Raw genomic sequence first — 20,359 nt, forward strand, 5'->3', positions numbered from 1 at the left:
TTAATTATTATTATTCTAACTAATTTATATTAACTTGATTATTTTTAGTAATTAAATTAAATAATTTAATTATTGTTTAATTAAAAAATTATTTATTTATATGTTTAGAGATTAAATCATCAATTACTAATTGCTTAAAACTTAATTATTTTCAAACAATAGTAGCCATCCCAACATATCCTTAGTGAGGATTACTCAGATAAATCAAAATGGGGTTTCTCTGCCTTTTGAAAATCATACGAGCCACTAATCAAAATTGAGATCTACACAATAAAATATAAATTTTTTTAACATCAACGGAATATGAAAAATTGTGAAGCGAAGACATCATAATAGATGGAATACCACATGATGGAAGAACTTTGAAATCCATAAACTGAGAAGAAAAGAGAAGGAACAATTAATTGAAATAATTTGTGTGGATATTCTAGGATGTCCAAGCATTAAAGGAAACTTCTTTGACAGTCCTACATTTCTTCAAAACCAACACAAAAATCTGATGAGTCCAGTTCATGGACATCCAACATTCCTATCAAACAAACTGATTCCAAGCCATTCAATCCTCCCCATGGATCGTTTATGTTATCATAAATCTGCTATATACAAAAGGGGCAAAAGATTTTTTTCTTTTTCTTTTTCTTTTTCTAAGTGAGGAAATATAAGCAAAAACTCCTCTGTTGAATAAAGTAATAATGTTATTGACAACTCCTCTATAAAGATTTCTAGATGATACAGCCACAATGGAACCCTTCTTCTCTGGAGATTTAGCTTTAAGCTGGCCAGGAAAAGATTACTCCCAAGATTTGCTAATTGCTCAAATGCAACAAACCTCCTATCCAAGGAAGCCATTTCTGTTCTCATTTATGACTCCGGTTTCATTTCAGGGATGTAACTCAATAAAAGGTAAATCCCTGGAGAATTAATTAATCAAATCAGACTTGGAGAGAGATAATTCTACACTCTTCAATCAGAATACGGCAGGGAGTCCATGCAGAGGTGCACAAGTTTTCTTTGGTATTGTCCATAATATTCACCAACTGCGATAACATCATCATTTTCGGGGTCCAACCCAGGCAACTTAAGGAGTTTGTCTTTCAAAGCATTTGAATTCGACTCATCATCTGAATTTTCTAAATTGGAGATAAATTCTGCATGTATTTCTCGACAAGCCAGGATGAACATGGCTGCAGTGTCGGGTTGTTGTGACTCACGAAGTGCTGCCAGTGCCTCTTGTAGTGCACCAGCTGCGACAAACAATATCAGCGCCCTGTAAAGGGGGCCATTTCAGAACATTGCGTTACAGGAAAGCCTCTATACAAGTAAACAGAGAAGAAAAACGGTGCTACCTCCAGATGTTATGTTCGCTATGGAAGACGTGATTGGCCCACCTTAGCAGCACCCTTAAGAACATATAAAATAACTAATCAGAGAAACCCACAAGAATAATAGCATAATAATTTTTGAGATATCCCATTAAAAGCGACGATGTTTCAGTAAAATTGTGCTAATTCTCATTTAAGGCATCTCAAGCAATCAGCCTTCGGTAAAGTGGTGCAGCAGAGATCAAACTAATGAAGACAACAGAAAATGTTACAGAAAACAGATGTCACGTACAAGCGAGAAAGCTAAATAGGAAAATCTTTTAGCAATAAGTACCTAGCATAATCAGATCCTTTTAAATGTGTGGCAGCTAAAGTTGCAGCATCCGTCCAGCATCCAGCATCTTGAAGCTGTATGAGCATGGCATTATAGCAATCCAGCCCACAAAAACCAAAATATTAACAATATCACTATGATAGAAATATATTTTTGAAGAAATAATGCTCTGGCATCTATTAATATCATCCCAAAAAAAATCCATATTAAGAGAGATTCGATCATGGACAACACAGTCATTCTACTATTCTGTATGATGAAGAATATACCATAACATCCTATAAAACAATTGACTTTTGAGGTTCAAACTAGGGGAAAGAATCTTTTTTATAAAATGGGAAGGAACACTTGTCACCTACAAAGTGACAACTTACAACCAAGAAATCGGTCTAACTACTAGCAAGAGTTGCAATGACCATTTTCAATTAATTATAAAGAGAATATACTTTAAAAAAAAATTAAAAGGCCACCACAACATAAGTTACAAAATTTGACTAAATCAAAAACCTTTTCCAATTAAGTTGTCTGTCGTCAGCTTGGGCATTGCTCAATGGTAAAGGCATCAAAAACCTTTCCAACAGGCCAAAGGTTTGTATCCTTCCACTTCACAATTACAAAACTTTATTCTCAGGTAAAAACTCTGTTTACTTCAATTAAAACTTCCAGGTGAAAGTTTTAAGAAGATTGAGCCACAAAGTCCTGCCCTGTTTGTTAAACCTATAACTGAAAAACAGTTAACCCAAGACACATTGAAGGTAAAGAAGAGGAAAGGCAGCTCAAAGCTGTAGGGGGAATGACAAAATAGAGGATCTTGGTTTTCTTCTGCTTTTTGGTGGAGGATCTTAGCAACTCGATGGGTTCAACTATTAATCCTCTTTCAAGTTTCTTCTCCCTTACTGCCGCTTCCTTATACGCTATACCAAGTCAATTAACCTAGAGAATATTTCTCTAAGTCTAGATTCAATTGGAGAAATTCTGTTCTCTATGAATTTCCTAATATTCTATCAATGACTTCTCATGCCACCAACTATCAGGAGTTGGCTTAGGGGTCAACGAGGATCAACATATTACATAAATGATAAGTGCTTAGAGGGGATGAGTTCAAATCATGGTAGCTTGGCTAGCTACCTAGGTTTTATTGCAAATATAAGTTTTTATTGACAACCAAATGTAATAGGGTTAGACAGTTGTCTCATGAGAATAGTCAAGGTAGATGAAAGCTGCCAAACACTCACATGATTGGAAAGCAAACAAACCCTAATCCTAATTAATTAAAAAAACTAATCTTAATCCTAATTTATCAAAGACACTAATCCTAATTCTAATAAACCAAGGAAACTAATCTTAATTTTAATAAACCATGGAAACTGATTTTAATCTTAATCAATCAAGAAAACTAACTTTAATCCTAATCAATTAAGGATTTGATCAAGATACCCTAATTTACTCTAATCCTACATCAAATGTTCATCTTCCACGTCTTCCAAGGCTGAGCGGTGGGTTAGGCCTTGTAGTGCTTAATTCCATCAGAAACAAGAGGCCGACTGCAGTTAAAATTCTTTAGTAACTATGGTTCTTAATCGGTCTCAGTTGAGACACATTTTTTTGTAAATCTAAAATCCCTTGGCTCTTGGGTTTGACTGCTCATCACCCTGGTTTCTTGCACACATCTTTCTGAGAAGAAAGTTCTTACTGTTACTTCTCTAACTGAAAAATAACGAGGTATTATAGAAGGGGGAAAATGACGAAAGATGTCGAAGAATGTAGTGAACCATATAAGAAAAAGGACCATTTAATATAATGCAGTTCACTTGAGGTGTTGATAATAAATAGGATTAAATTATCCCAGCAACATAATAGAACTGCCTGTAATGTAACAATATGTGATTAAGCTCGAATATAGGTTGAATGAACAGATATGGACGTGGATCAGTAGTTCCTATGTCTTTGAGAGTATAAATTCAATAAAACCAAAATAAATGCTCCATACGTAATATCCATCTGAATTGGAAGAGAACTCAATTAAGATAAAATATGAAAAACGTCTTGATATACAGGCACCTGAGAACAAGCTTCTTGATATCTTCCTACAGCGCAGAGAAGATGAGTTCCAGACAATGACCGGTCAGTTCTCACCATGTTGGCTGCAACTACCTAACAGCAGAAAGGTGTATCCGATCATGACAAGTTCTTATATATCCAAAAATGAATCTATTCGATCAAACATACCTTGACAGCCAGTTCTAGAAGCGATCTTGACACTGCAGAAGAAAGTGCAACAGCACGTAGAGCATTTGCATAGAAGTAAGAGCTCTCTGGAGAAGTGGAAAGCAGTAGACTAACTGCAGCTTCTAAGTTTCCAACAGACACAAGCCTAATGATTAAGACAGTTAGATAGACGAGGATAATGCAGCTTGAATTCTTCAGAAGGAATGAAGTAAATTGCGTGAGGACAATAAACAGTAAAACTCATTGCAACGAAAGAGCTCCAAAGGCTGAAACCAACAATTGGCCTCATGCATTATTAAGCGGTTATTCCTGATAGCCCCAGTTGACAAGAAGACTCATGTAGAGAGGCAGTTTGGCCAAAAAATTGTTCAAGCGAGTCGAGGCAGAAAAGGAAGGTTTGTTATGAGCGAAAAAAACACATAGCCAAGTAATAAAACACCGTTTGAAGTAGCCAAGTAATAAAGCACCGAAGATCAGCAAAGAAAGAGCAACAACTTCATAAAAAGCTCTAGATAAATTTAGCAACATGGATAGGAGGGCATATCAACTATGGGGCAAACAGCACTTAAAGTTGCAAAAAATCAACTTAACAAAGAAAATAATATAATTAAAATCAACTCAGAAAGGAAGTATACTAGTACATGGGACGACAAAATAGTAATCACTGCATGAAACTTGTATGCTAGCCAATCCAGTAAATAGGGGTGCATGACTTTGATATAGGGCTAAGAGGTCATGGTTTCAATCTATGGTGGCCACCTACCTAGTATTTAATATCCTACCAATTCCTTGACAACCAAATGTTATAGAGTCGGACAGGTTGTTCTATGAGTTTAGTCGAAGTGTGCATAGCTGATCCGGATACTCACATATATTAATAAAAAAAAATTAAAAAATTAAAAAAAAAAAAATAATAATTTAATTAATTAAATTTAAAAAAAAAAAAAAAAAAAAAAAAACCCTCGTATGCTAGCCAAATTGGAAGGTTACCCAACATATACAAATGACGGATGACGTAATAATTAGCATAAATTTTGTAACATTTAGTTTGAGGTCGTTCTAATTTGTTAGTTGTTAACTGATTAGTTGGGGGGTTAAGTAGCCTGTTAGTTTGCATGTGTGTGTGTGTGTGAGTATTTGGACTTGAGGATTAAATCTTATGGGTTAGTCTCAAGTATTAGCATACTTTTGAATAGTTGTGAATAATGGTAAGACTCTTGTCAAGTATTCTTAGTTTCAAACAAACTTAATTATCTAGATTTGAGGGTTATCTAGTAAGATGGAAGTTCTACTAGTAAGGGATTTTTGTTCTTTTTTCTTTTCTGTATGAAAAGATTAAGGAATGTGTTAAAACAGGCATACAGTGTACTTGAGTGTCCATTATAAAGATATTTATTTTTCCTAAACGTATTAAATTTGGAAACATAGTTATTTACTCCATTGTAAAGCACCTTATGCATATGCATACATATATATAAATGCATATAAAAAGAAATCCCTAACAGTATAAAAAACTCCAAGGGAGACGCTGAAATGCACAATACTATAGACCTCTAACTGAATCCTCAATACTTCCTCCATAATATCCCTGCAATCCTAGCAAGGGATACACACCAACCCAGTATCTGTTCGCTAAATTTACTAGTGTAATTTAAATTTTCAAATACGAAGGGATGGCATTTTGCTTCACAGCCAAGCTGTTGGCAAAATATTGCATGCAAATTAAATACAGTGACCAAATTTTTTGCTAACTAATAGCATCACATGTGTTCACATAATAAATATTGCATCAGCAAAAGCCAATTGTGCAGTCAAGTAAGTTCTCACGCCCACGCAAATACAAACACTATAAAGTGTAGATAAACAGAACAGAATTGAGCCACTTACTCATGTACACGGTTTTGAATAACCTCTTCCCCATCCAATTTTTCATGCCAAGGAATGCGTTCATTTGCACTTTCCCACAACTCTTCTTGTTTGAAAGCCATTGCCATAAGTTGGCCTTGACCCTGCAACAACGGAAACCACATCATCGGTAATAATGAAGTAAGGGAAAATCTTGAGAAAGCTTACATAAAACTTCTATAAGCTTCAAAAGAAAGGAGTAAGAGTGATAGATGGTTCTTAATTTGCAAAACATATTTGCTAAGTAAGAAGTCGAACAATGGAATTTTAAAAAATCAAACAAAAAAGAGATTTACAAATGCTTCTTTCTTCCCAGTTCTTGGCATTGATTTCCCCTTTGAGGTTATCCTATTCAGCATTGAAGCTTCATCAAGATCCACGTTAGATGTAGACAATTGGCCTCTCTGGGGAGATTTATTGGCTAACTTATTCATCAGATGACTGAGAGCACTAGGCAACTGTAGCCAAAAGAGGGCTTCAGACGATTCACCAAAAATTGCAGCAGCAAAGGCAAACCTCAAAGCAGAGCCTTTATGTACTAACTTGGAATATAATTTTGCCCTCGCATCATCAAGTATGCAACCTTTAGCATTGAAAAATTGAGAGTAGGTGAGAATAATGAATATCATCATATGTTTAGAAAGAAGAGGCTAGAGAGTTTTCACGGCCATTGGTCATGAGAACAACATATGGGACAGAATACAACCTTCTATACAATAAGGTTCCAGCACCTTGAGAAGCATTTCTGGCACCACTGAGTCACCAACAGGTGGTAAGTCGATCATGTGACTCCGAAGGTCACGGCCACCTGCTGAAACTCCAGACACAAGTTGAGGTCTCTTATTTAACCAAGAGGGCTTTACGCCTAACTGCAAGATCATCCGTAATGCCTGTAGAGAATAAAATTAACACGAGTTTCAGTCAAAAAGATATATGCTCTAAAATCAGCATTTGATATGGGATCTTTCATTAGTACACTTCAATCTGCATCTCTATTCTCTTGAAACGCTTCACACATGGCAAAAACTAGAATCTGCTTAAATGCAATGGAAACGAATTGACTGAAGAAAAAATGGAAATAAGAATTGACACTTGCATCTACATCTCTATTCCTTACAAATGCTTCACATATTGCAAAACTAGAACCTGCCTAAAATGCAATGAAAAAGAATTGACTGGACAAAAAATGGACAGAAGTTTCAGTTTTCATATAACAAGAGATTATGAAGAGGAATTAGATGCATGTGATGAAGGGAACAGATGAAAATTATTTACCAATGCATGTGGAGTAGGAAGTAACATAGGCGAACATATAGGCATCGGCCGAAATCTTTCCTTGACTGTCTTGGGTCCATAGCCATGCTTTCTTTCGTTACTGCATAAAGTGAGCCATGCTTATTTCATTACTGCATAAAATAAGGGTTACAGAAGCGCAAACTTGGATAGCATTTAAACCATGCACCTTTGAAAGATAGAAAACAGGGCAGCATGCTTGCAACACCCAAGAGTCTAAACAACTTTTTAGACGGCTGCATATACCAGACACCATACTGTTTAATACTTAGGTCTATGGTTTATTCCCTGAAGAATCGAAGATTGACTGAGCTTTTCTATTTGCACTGCTCTATATACTGTGCATCAGAAGAATACAATAACTATTGTCTTGCCCAGAAAAGGGAAAAAAATGCCCACAGAGTGCATATGGAATAAGAACCCAGATAACATGACAGTACAATAACAATGTGATTTGTGATTAGTGCACTTCTTTTCAGTTTACAGTCAACATCCAACATATGTTAGTCGTTTAACCGTCTTCATTTTGTTTCCTTGTTAACCATAAACAATAACAATCTGATCAAGCACGTGAATTTACAATAAGACAGATGGGAAGGAGAAAGAAAGAGAGGGAAAAATGGATTTCAAAGGGCCTACTATTAATCAGGGGAGAAACCCAAACACCTAGAGGGCATTGGCATTTGAAGCGCTAAGTTGATTATTATAGTCAGTGAGTTATAATAGTCAATGGGTTATAATAGTTTGTATTGAGGGTCCAAATTATTTTAATTTGGATTATAATAGTTTGTGTTTGGGGTACAAATTATTTTTGTTTAGGTAGGAAATATTAAACACGGTAGCAAAGAAGAAAAAGGAGAATGAGTGAGAAATAGTAAATACTGTAGTAAAGAGGGTTTTGAAATCGTATTTACTATACTTATACTTAATTGCAGGATATAAATAGTTGTAAACACCACTTATATATTTGGTGCCTCAAACATGGAGTGGATTCCACCAACTTCAACTTGTGCCTCAAACACCACCATAAAATTTACCAATGTGATTTGTCACCAGTACACTTCGTTTTGGTTTACAGTCAACATCCATTTCAAATATATATGTCCTTTTAGCTTTTAATCTCAATATTTCATTACGCATTGATGCAAGTGGCAAGAACATTTTTAAATAAAATCATGTATGAAAAATACCAACAACAATAAACCAAATAATTCAAAAACTAGATTTTTAAGATTCGAAAGGAACTCCAGTACTTACATTATGATCTCAACAAGACGAAAGCTACTATCAGCTCCTGCAATACATAAAACTAGAGGATCTTTTTTATCCGTTCGTAAAGGCAACCAATCAAGTTCCAATACAAGGGTCCCTGGAAATTGATGTTGTAAAATGGAATTAGCCAAGGGATCCTGTGAATCCTGCCAGCAAAAAGTATACATGGATTTATAATCAACAACAGAAAATCCCTCCAAATTATCCATTGTATGACATAATCTGGGAGAAGATAGGCATGCAATATTGCAACCCCACTTACCTAATATTCAAAAGAATCAGCACTCTTTGGATTTTAAAGGGCCTAATATTAATCTACAGATTACCAAATGAAGCAAAGGGGGCAAAATTCGACTAATTTGAAAGTTTCAAAAATGTATAATCTACAGATTGCCAATTGGAGCAAAGATAGAAAGGAAAATAAAGAAAAAAATAAAAACTTTATCTATATGTTAAAGGGCCTAATATTAAAAACCTCATAAGTTCCTTATTTTCTATTCAAAGAAATAATATAAAGAGCATGAAATGCAATAGAATCAGAAATATACGGAAAATGTAAATTGTTTACATTTATATTCACAAAATCAAATAGAAATTTTAAAATAAATAAATAAAACTTACGAGATCAAATATGGAAAATGTATTATCATAAAATAGAACAGCTATACGTCCTCTGCTGTGGTCTCCAGCAACTACTGGGGAAAATTTGATTCGCCTGATTCCCTCTCTGTGGGTGTTAAAAGATGAAGAATGCCCAGTTGTTACATCCCACCAGCGAATGTTACCTGATCTATCACCCATGACCTGAAAAATGTCCAAGTCAGAGTGATCAAGCCATCGAGCTGAAGCGACCAAGAATCATAATTTTATTTTACTAAATTCTGAGTGAAACATACCACATGTGGCAAGCGGTAGGCCATGGCTGTAATTAATCCATCAGATGAAACAAATGAAGATGAAGGCCATTTGGGTCTACAGGCATGTCAAGCAAAATCTTTAAGAGATTTTTTTCATTTGGATGGTAAACAATTGCATTCCATAAGAATTATTTTTTTCGACCCAGACATTCAATAAGAATTAAGAAGATAACTTCTATAATTCAGACCTCCCATTCATGATATACATTATACAAACGCGAAATTTTTCAGAGAACTGCATACCAGTTATTAACATCGGACCATAGGTAAAATTGAATAAATGTTCTAAATTTTCATCCAAGCCTCTGAATTTTTTTGAATAATTTTTTTTTTAAGAAAAAAAAAACATTAATCGATCTGCAGATGTAGATGTTTAGGTGACAATGTGACGTAACAGTGCTTTAATCTCTATTGTTAAAAACCAACCAAAAAAGTAGGACACTTCAATTTAGGCATAAGCTTAATTAGTATGAAAATGTATGAGGACGAATAGCAACAATGTGAAATTGTTACTTTTGGTCTATAGTCATCCTATTAGGGAATGAAATCCTAGTACAGCACCTTGTATGTTGTATCCATTCATATCATCAACTTCCAACAACAGCTCATGTTTTATCTGCATCGAATCCAAATGAATCCCTAATAGACCCATAGATTATTAAATCAATTAAACTAGGGTTTAAATAATGTTTTCTTATACTTTTCTTCTTCAATTAAACTAGGTTTAAATAATGTTTTGTTATGCTTAAAACATTCTTATTCCTATAACTCGTTGGATGACTCCCATAGAAGGAAACAACAATCTAAGCTTGATCATTTCATTTATCAAAAGCTTGTGGTGGTAATCATGTTGTCCCTTCTAACATCGAATGGCAGCCGATTGATGTCATAGCAAGACAGTCTTGAAAGAGCCATTTACTGCTGTTGAAATTAAGGAAGCTATATTGATGATTTGGGCTCAGACAAAGCCCCTAATCCTGATGGGTATAAGGATGGTTTCTTGAAGGGCCTTCCCATCAGAGGTGGAAAGGTTCATTTTTCTCATCTACAATTTGTTGATGGCACTCTTCTCTTTTCAAATTACGACTTATCCTTGTTCAATAACTTGAAGAATAGATGTCAGGTTTAAAAGTTAATCTCTTTAAATCTCTCTTGACTGGGCTTAATATATGTATCTCAAAGGTTTCAGCAGTGGCAGAAGTTTGGGGTTGTGCGGCTGGCGTCTGGCCAATTGAGTACTTGGGGATGCCTATTGGTGGTAACCCAAAGGCTTCCTCTTTTGGCAACCCGTCATTGATAAAATCAAAAGAAAGTTGGAGCATTTGAAGAATCTTCTCCTCTCAAGAGGGGGTAGAATTACTTTGGCAGTCTATTCTTACTAGTATCTCTCTTTACTATTTATCGAAATTTGCTTGCCCCTAGAGTATGATTAATTCGTTGGAAAAACTAATTAGAAACTTCTTTTGGAAAGGTAGTAAGGAGTTTGGGGCCACTAATCTAATTAATTGGGAAACTAACTTCAACTAAAATGGAAGGTTTGGGTATTGGCAATCTCACTATAAATAATCGTGCTCTTCTAACCAAATGGGGATGGAGATCTCTCACAAAAAGAGAAGCTCTTTGGAGGCAGGTGATTGCTTCTAAATATAAATGGTCTGAGAATAGTTGGTGGCCTTCCATGAAGGGCTCTTGACTGCTTAAAGGGCCACGATGGACTCAGATTATGAAAAATATCATTCTCTCAGAGGACTGGTACAAAGTCAAAACTGGTCCGAGGGGATAAAACCAGGTTTTAGAAAGATAAATGGCTTATTGACTTGTCCCTTTGCGTGGAATTTCCTAGACTTCTCAAAAGTAACTTATGGTCAGCATTACTGGTTTGACTCTCGCTGTATTTGGGACTTAAAGTTTAGAAGAAATCTTACTGATGTTGAATTTGATGATTGGATCAATCTTATGACCAAGCTCCAAGCCTTTAGGCCTTATAATAGAGATGACGTAATCCTGTGGATGCTGAAAAATGATGGCTTCGTTTCAGTTAAGTCTTTCTCTCCCACACTTGTTGTGAAGGAAGCTGCCAAAGTTCTGATCTTATATGGAAACCCAATTTCCCTAAGAAGGTCAAAGTCTTCTTATGGATTTTCTCCTTAGAAAGGCTGATTACTTGTTGTAGAAACCAAAGAACCCTGCGGAATCATGCTCTCTCCCTCAATTGGTGTGTTCTTTGTACAAGAAGTGAGGATTCTTTGATGCATCTCTTCTTTTTTTGCCCCTTTGCTATGAATTGTTGGGGAAGGTTGTTTAGCTTGTTCAACTTGCAATGGTGTTGGCCTAGCAAAGCCTCTCATGCTCTTCTTCAGCTTATTGAAGGCCCTAAGTTTCATGCTCTGCGTAAATCCTTTGGTCAAATGGGGTCTTTGCCCTTATCTGGAGGCTTTGGTTTGATCCAAACTCAAGAATCTTTCGTGGCCATGAACTAAATAGGGACGTTATCTGGGATCTTGTCACTCTTTTTATTTCTACTTGGTCTTCTACCTTTATATACTTTTGTAATTATAGCCTAACTTATATTTACACCAGTTGGGCTTTTTTTTTAACCTGTTGGTGTGTGGGGATATCTCATATCACCCTCTTTTGTATTCTTCTTCTTCTTCTTTTTTTTTTTTTTTATAAGGAAACATTTCATTGATAAATGAAATAAGGAGAAACCCCCAAAACACCTAAAGGTGATTGCGAGAGAGATTGCCTATAGGTAATTAAGAAGGATAAACTGTAACGACCCGAGTTCAAGAGGGGTACATGAATGAACCGGTATCACATCCGAATGAGAGGGATCCTGAGGACATGAAAGTATGGTCAAGAAAAACTTAAAAGAATTGAAAGTTACTACCTATACTAACAAGGTGCACCTTCCTTTTCGGTGGCTCAATCTTTAGAACTCCAAAGTTAAGCGTGCTTAGCTTGGAGCAATCCTATGTTGGGTGACCTCCTGGGAATTTTTCTAGGATGCATGTGAGTGAGGACAAAGCATCCTGAAAGGACCCGTGTTGGTTTGTGGGAACAACTTCCACTTCTAAAAAGCATTCAAGGCAAGGGAGGATGACGTAGCTAGGATGCAGGGGAATGCCGGGCCATCAGGTGTCGAATCTGGATTCCGAATCCTGGGCCTGGGGTTTTACGTAAACTATAACCTTGAAAAGGGTGCTTAATGTTGCATCAAGAGAAAGCAATAAAAAGAACTGGTTACAAAAACCTATCAAGAGAGGAAAAAGTGTCATGAAAAAGGCAACCTTCTCATCCCATAGAAGCAAGAAGAAGGCATGCAACAGAGCCAACCAAATCATCTTTTTAGTACCACCAAAAGGATGACCCACAAAGAAAGAAGCAAGAAGGTCAAAAATAGAACTAGGGCACAGTATAGAATATCCAAAAGCCTCCATAATAGTGGTCGAAAACCTAGATGCAAAAGATCAATGTATAACCAGGTGCGTTGGTGATTCAGAATGATGATGACACACGAGACAACGGAAGGCAAAAGAGACATAAAGGCATCCGCCATTAAAGACTATCGGCAGTGTTAATGGCACCAAAATTAAGTACCCGAAGAAATTTTTTTATCTTCTTTGGATAAGAATCCTTCCAAATAATAGACTAAAGGTTAGATAAGAGCGGATCAACCATGCCCACCAAATCTTTGCTTCATATAGTTATGCTTCCGTTCTTCTAATTGGGAAAGACTTTGTAATAACCATCAAGGATTATCCTATTCCTTCTGTAGATTTTATACAACAATGAAATTCTTTTTCATAAAAGGAACTATATATTATATAAATAAAACTCTCACTTGACACAAATTTAGTGTTTGGATTAGAACTTTTATTATTTATATATTATACAAATATAAAAAGAAAGGAAGTTGTTTTTATAAAAAAAAATAATAAATAAATTAGTGTTTGGATTAGAAACTTGCCTCATATTATATATATGGTGAAATATATGAAATCTGTGTCTTTTTCTGGACCAAGATTTCTAATATTCTAGTAAACTCCATAGCACTGAGAAGGAACTGTACCTGAAATCCCGAATTCTTCGCCCATGAACTTCAAACACTCCAAGCGCACCATTTACCAGCGCAAATGCAAAACTTTCAGAAGCTTCCTCCTGATTTCCTTCTGGTGCCTCTGATATGAAAAATAGTCTCACTTAAAGCATGCATGACCAATTATAATATAACTAATGTATGCTTAGCCATCCAAAAGCCTAAATATGTGTATTAGTTGGTGAAAAAGCAATCCATTCTTTTGACGATGAAGCAGTGAGGAGTTGCAAATTACAATGTCGATAACGAGCTTACTAGAATCAGATAATGGTGCCTTAGTTGGTGAAGATACAGTATCTTGTGTCATGGTTGTACGCTCTTTAGCAGGCCGCGGAACTGTTGGAAGAGTCCATTCCAAAACTGTAAATGGAAGAGCTAACGATCTAAGCTACATGGAGATAGAAAATATCATGAGTAGGTGCATCGTGTATTTAAAGATGTAAGCAAAATGATTATTATATTTCAGCAGGATAATAAAATTCTGTTAACCAGAACATTTTATTTACACTTTTTTTTTTTTTTTTGAAACGGATACTCCATTTACACAAATTAACTAGAATAATTTATAAACCCTTTTTTCTTCTTGAGAATAATAATTTTTAAACTTAGTGCAACACAATATAGACATGGAAAAACATGACGTCCCATTGGCAATTGCAACTAATTCTTTTGAAAAATGGAAGCAGTGAGAAGTTGGCTTTGTGTTGGTGTTGCCTTTGTTCAAATGAAGAACGGAACTGCCCAACATGTTTTCTTTGAATGCCCCTTCTCTAGAGGGATATGGATGGAAGTCTTTTCTGCTTTCAACTGGTCTGTGGTTTTCCAAATGACTTACAAAGTTGACTTCACCTACTAATCCGCTGGAATCCTTTCAAAGATGTCAAAGAACGTCTCTGGTTAAGCATCATTTGTGCTGTTTTGTGGAAGATTTGGGATGAAAGAAATGCTAGAATCTTCCATGACAAGGCCAAGACAACAAAGGACATTATTGATACCATCATACACAACGCTTTTTTTTTTGTGCAAAGATTTACAGGCTATAAACAATCATAATTTTTCTTTCTTAGTTGCTAATTGGAAACACCTTTTGCACTCCCTATGAATGGTTCTTTTTTGTACACCCTATGATTGGGGTCCTCATGTACTTTGGATATTTTTGGATATTTCATTTAATCAATGAAATTGTTTCTTATCCAAAAAAGAAAAAAAAAAACTAATGGTTCTCTCTCTTTTTTTCCTTTTTTTTTTTATAAGAAAGAATTCGTTCAAATAAAATTAGTTACAAATCAAGATAAGTAGTCTCTCCACAATAATGCCAAACAAGATTGCAAAAAACTGTCCGATTGATTGAATCAAAATATTAGGATAATTAGATCGCTAAGCTACTAAAATTATGAAGCATAAATGAAAATGGACAGTATTTGTAAATGTAGATTTACCATGATAGGAGTCTTTGTCATTGCCCAAACTTCAACCGGAGCATCTCGAAACAGGATAAGAAGATATCTAGAATTAAATAGCAGAAGAAAAGAAAGAAGATTCATTACAAGTATAAAGCTGCAAGTAATGTTGCATAAATTTTATGGAACGTGATCAGGGCACGTCGGGAGTTTAATTCACATATATCCCTACTCCTACGTAAATCTATCAAAAATATTCATAGAAAAAATCTATGACAGACAGAAGCAAAAGTGTCTTGCCCCAAAATTCAGGGGGGAAAAGTAGTAGAAGAAAGACATTAAAAATAATAGAAACAAAATCTGAGACCAAGGACAACCTTCCAGATGAAGAAGCCCTTAAAGCTCTGATGGGAGCACGTTCAGGCTTTTGCAAAACACGAAAGGTTCTATTAAAGCCACTTCTCAGACAGGTCACAACAAGACGATTAATGTAACCTCCAGATTTTTCATTCACCTGAGTGCACAAGAGTAGTGCATGTTACTTAATGAATTGTTTAATCAAATTAAAAATGTAAATAGTTATATGATGATAGAAAGGTTACTACCAATCCAGTGAACTTTTTTAATGAGATTCCAGTGCACTTAGGTACATATACAGGATAACGCAAACATACAAGCAGAGTATCACACTTTTAATTTGTTAAAGAAATTATCCCAATTGTATTAAATAAGTTTGTATTCAGTCGTATTTGTTATATTCTGTTTTATGTTAGTTTCATGTGGTTATTTCCTCTCCTATATGTAGAGGATTGCCTTTGTATATGAAATGAGTTTAATGAACAATATGAGTTAAACTCTTACTATCAAGCCCGTGTATTTTGTTATACAGAGAAACATTGAACGTATAGTGAATCGTATCATAAATCTGAAAAAGAACATATTAAAACTCAAAAAATTAACAAAATGCTAAAGTATATACCTGACTGTAAGAAAACGACACCAATCTAGAATTCCCTAGCCACCGTAAACCTCTAACAACACTATTATGTACAGAAAAGGAAGATGCAACAGAATTGGCAGAAACGTCAATGACATCAATGGTTCCACTTTGAGTTCCTAAAGCAACCAACGGTACAGCAACAGCAGGATGGTTTCCTCCACCTTAAATAAGAAAACAGGCTAATTAAGTGTTTCAAACTAAAAACATCCAGTTCATTCATTTGAATTAAACCAAGTCAAATGTCATAAAATATGGTATTACAACTCTGAAGAAATACACAGGCAACATGAATTTGCGTGTACAAAGCTTAGTCATGAAACTTACGAGCTAATGTAGCTATTAAGGATGGAGATGGCACTGCCAGCATCGTTACTGCAGAAGAAAGAAGTTGAAGCTGACCAACTAAACTGATCTGCATCAATGATTTAACAGTTAGCAGGCATAAAATTCCTGATTGAATTAAGAAAAGGCAATAGCAAACCATTTTTTTTATGAGAAACCAAACTTTCATTGAATAAAACAACAAATGCTACATGTTACACTTCAATTTGATGCATCAGTGGAGTTCTGACAGAAGAACAAAACTAAAGAATAATATTTTTGGTAAGAAATCGAGCCTTCATTGAGTAAAATGAAAGAATAAACAAGACTACAGAGAAAAAAAAAAAAGCCCACAAAAAAGGGACCCCAAAACTACTGAAAGGGACTCCAATCCAACAAAATCAAAACTAAGATCCGAAGTACAAAAAACCTAGTTACCAAAGCTCACGGAGAGATACTAAAACCTCCTCACCACCTCCCAAACCTCATCCCAATCTTTCCACCGCTCTAAAAATCCTATAGTTTCTCTCAAGCCAAACTCCCCCCCCAAAAAAATGAAAAAGAAACTAGTGTGCCACGACAAGTTGTCTTCTCTCCAAACGGAAAGATCATGAGAACCTCCTCAAAAGTAAACAATAATTTACCATTTACCATTGAGAGCAAAAAATAAAATATAAATATATAAATAATCTAGACAGATCTACAACTTCTAGCCCAATTCAGCACAACTAAATATCCGATAAGCCAAATGAAACATCTGAAAACCAAAGTTCATCCAATTACAACACAATCTGCATCCATGTTAACAAGTTTCCTGCAAGCAACGCCTCTCATTCTTGTATTAAGCACAATATTTTGCACTTCCTAAACCCTTAAAAAAATTGCAAATGAAAGGAGGAAGTCATCTAAGGGGATTATTCTTTTAACGAAGCAAGCTAGAAACTGTAGAAGTCGATTCTTTTCCAGATGCTTTACAAACCTTAAATGAGAAGTCCAGTTTACTGAGATCAGATGGTGGACGACCACCACTGGTGTTGGCATAATCTAGTTGTTTGCCTGCTTCTGAAGCAAATGTATTAGTAGAAGAAACCATTTGGTCAGTATTGCCATCTGAGACTGGCACTTCACTGACATCAGTGCTCATACTCACACCAGTGTCATCCTTCTGAGCACCTTCAGCATGTTCAGCAGTTACGAACCAGTTCCATACTTTTCCATCATCAGAGATGGATATCAAGTGTGTTGAAGAGACATGAAGAGATTTGTCATAAAAATCAAATGGAGTATCAATATCTGCTTCTGCTTCTGCTTCTGCATCAGGAGAATGAGAATGATGTATATCAGAACAAAGCTTGCCAACATTTTGGAGGATGGAATCGGACTGGCAGATGACGACAGCAAGAACTGAAGGAGATGGAACAGATGTGCCAATTGAAGGCAGCAACTCTTCCATTGCAGACATTATGTGGACTTGTTCATCTCTGTAAGTAAAAAAAATATAAGTTCATCTCCTAGAAGTCAAAAAATAAAAAAAAAACAAAAACAAAAACAAATATATTTGTGTGTATTACTGTTGTTGGAAGTAAAAAAATTATATACATAAATAGCCATAGGCACTTAAATTTTAGTATAACCGGGAGCATTTTCCAGTATTCTGCAACTTAGAATTCAAAAATAGACCTCAATAAATTTATGAAGTTAAATATATATAAATGGTCTGGATTTACCTAAAACTTTCTCAATCCTTAAGAACATCCAAGTCTTAACAAGTCCAAACAAGTCCATTTATGCAACCTTCCGTAGTCCCGTCCCCATCCCCATCCCCATTCCAACCACAATATGACCTCACATGTAAGTATAATTTTTCACACAATCGCAACTTTGTATCTAATCTTATTAATGCTCACAATTTAAGCATCTTCGACGGCCATCCGGGAGAGCAGTTAGATTCTTCAAAAATTCGTTCATACATTTAGCATATTCACAAGCAATAATTCAAGGTTTCCATGAAACTTTCGTAAAAGGGTAGGCAAACGAACCTGAACATAATAATAACATTTACATGAAACATAGAAACAAGACAGGAACCATAAATGTTATTCAACCATTTCATAATAAAAACTTGCAGATATCCAACAGGAGAACTTACTCTTTTCGCCGCCAGATACTGAGCCTTCCATCAAGGTGAGGACAGTAGAGCAACTCACTGTCCGGATCCGGCAACACATCAAGGAATTTACCGCACCCACGAGGCAATGAGGTACTAAAAAGCGTCGTCTCGTACTGCAAGTCAAACACCACCAACTCCCTAGGAAACGTTACAAACAGAATGTGCCTCCACTGAGGCGAAAACGCAAATTTCGCATTATAAAGAGGAAACATGGCGGAGGTCGGCGACGATGATCCAGTAGCTGCGTCCCTTTCTAGCTTCTGCAATTCGGTGCAGTCGGTTCCAATCCGTAACTCCTTGATGACAACCTCACTTTCCTTCTCACCAAGAACCTGAACCGATAGAAGAAACCCTTTGAGACCAATTACGCAAAAATGGCGTGAATCGAAAGGATCAAAACGAATGCAAGACAAATATTCAGGGGAGGCATCATATTTCCAAACGCATCGAGCAGTGGTAACACTATAGAGGGAGAGAGCCGAGGCGCCGTGAATTGCAGCAAGAAGGTACGAGTCGGGTCCAGACCGCACCCAACACAGATCCTGAACACCGAACTTGTAGTCGCTAGTATCGAACCATATGGTAGGGGACTTCAAGCGGAAATCAAGAAGAGCAATGCGGCCTTGGCGATCGGCAGCAGCGAGATGAAGGTGCGAGGTGGAGGGTTCTGTAGAGAGGAGGTCACGGTGGAGAGGAAGAGGAGTCCAGCGCACAGAGGTGACGAAAGGGGAAAGAGAAGAAGTAGTGGTCGACGGCGGTGGCATGGGAATGGCGGTGATGAGCTGCATAGAACGAGAATCAACGATGGAGACGGAGCTGCCGGAGGGGAAAGCGAGGAGACCGGAGGGGCTGATGTCGGCGGATCCAAAGTTGTTGCGGCTGGGAGGGCCCGGAAGCATGCAGTCCCAGGAGTCATGATGCTGTGTTGAGGAGTGAATCGGAAGAGGCGGCGGCCCCGACGACCGGGGGCTTGTCATCCCGGTCAAAGAACGATCAGAGAAGAGAACCGGAGGTCGATTGAGGCCGGCAATAAACTAACAACCGGGACAGAAGGGATGAGAAAGATGAGGAAGGCGGAGCATTGGGCCGAATCTTGGAAATTGATCTTTGATTAATAGAAAAATGAATGCAGATCGCCGGAGCTGACTTTTGAGCATCAACTCGCTCAGACTCAGACAACGGCGCCAACGCAACCCGGTCACCGTTGAGATCTTATTCTTGTTATAATTACGACAATGTCTGTTGTCTAAAATTATTGGAAATATTCCAAATTATAAATAATGGATTTTATTGAGCGATTCGACTTTACTGCATTCAACTTGTCTGGGAGGAAAACAAAAACAAAAACAAAACTTATAACTCCTTCATTTAATTCCATTAATTTTTTTAAAAAAAATGTAAATTTCAAACAAAAATGTATATACAGAATAAAAACTGGTTAATCTTAATATAGAGTTTCTAAAAAATTCTTAATATAGAGTTAAAGTCTAAATTTCAATTTAAAATATATATATTATAGTGTTGTGCAGTGCTAAACCGGTTAATTTGAGATTAAAAAAAAAATTAAAGCAAGATAGTCAATTTTTAAGAATATAAGGAAAAATTTAGCAATTTTTTATAATATATAGAGGGAGAGAATCAAATTTCTAAACGAATTTTATTGAGCTTTATACACTTTGAAAATCCAAAGATGTGTTAAAGAGGAAAAATAGAAAATCTAAGGAAATTTTGGGTTAATGACCTAAAATTTGGGTTCTGTCCCTCACTCCACCTTCGGCATTATCTTGCTCATCACCATCCTCACCTTCTGAACTATCCTCCCCATTCGGACTACCGCCACTTTCTGAACTACTAGAGCTTTCCAAAATCTCTGCGTTAGAATGTACTCGTCTTATGGCCCATCTATCAATTAGGGTGTCTCAAAACTCCTTCTCAGCATCGGACATGACAAGATCCTCTTTGACTTTTATTTGCATTAACAGTCCAATCTAGTAAGATGGTTAGTTTTAATTTAACAATCAAATAAACATATTGTGGCTAGATTATACTTATATTTTGAGACTAAAAAACGTCTCTCTCTAGTACTTCGAAGGACAC

At 36.2% G+C, this 20,359-nt stretch overlaps 1 protein-coding gene across 1 annotated transcript; it reads right to left on the reverse strand.

Moving 5' to 3' along the window:
• Nucleotides 1-400: 400 nt before the first annotated feature.
• On the reverse strand, nt 401-19,523 carry LOC120071335 (WD repeat-containing protein 11-like). Its single transcript, XM_039023545.1, has 20 exons — nt 18,242-19,523; nt 17,072-17,573; nt 16,096-16,183; nt 15,751-15,932; nt 15,149-15,285; nt 14,811-14,877; nt 13,627-13,759; nt 13,345-13,453; nt 9,252-9,327; nt 8,977-9,159; nt 8,341-8,501; nt 7,066-7,165; nt 6,497-6,680; nt 6,087-6,373; nt 5,773-5,894; nt 3,886-4,030; nt 3,718-3,810; nt 1,657-1,730; nt 1,347-1,400; nt 401-1,267 (listed from the first exon to the last, which is right to left on the reverse strand). Exons 1-20 carry the CDS (start codon nt 19,237-19,239, stop codon nt 964-966), a joined length of 3,999 nt encoding a protein of 1,332 aa, XP_038879473.1. The 5' UTR covers nt 19,240-19,523; the 3' UTR covers nt 401-963.
• Nucleotides 19,524-20,359: the final 836 nt, after the last annotated feature.

Source organism: Benincasa hispida, chromosome 2 (genome assembly GCF_009727055.1).
Source record: "Benincasa hispida cultivar B227 chromosome 2, ASM972705v1, whole genome shotgun sequence".
Lineage (NCBI taxonomy): Eukaryota > Viridiplantae > Streptophyta > Magnoliopsida > Cucurbitales > Cucurbitaceae > Benincasa > Benincasa hispida.

Coding starts and splice junctions, on each gene's coding strand:
- LOC120071335 (XM_039023545.1), bottom strand. CDS start 19,239: ATGACAAGCCCCCGGTCGTCGGGGCCGCCGCCTCTTCCGATTCACTCC. Junction 15,286..15,750: donor TGTCGTTTTCTTACAGTCAG/GTATATACTTTA, acceptor TTGTGCACTCAG/GTGAATGAAAAATCTGGAGG. Junction 1,268..1,346: donor AGCGAACATAACATCTGGAG/GTAGCACCGTTT, acceptor CCCCCTTTACAG/GGCGCTGATATTGTTTGTCG.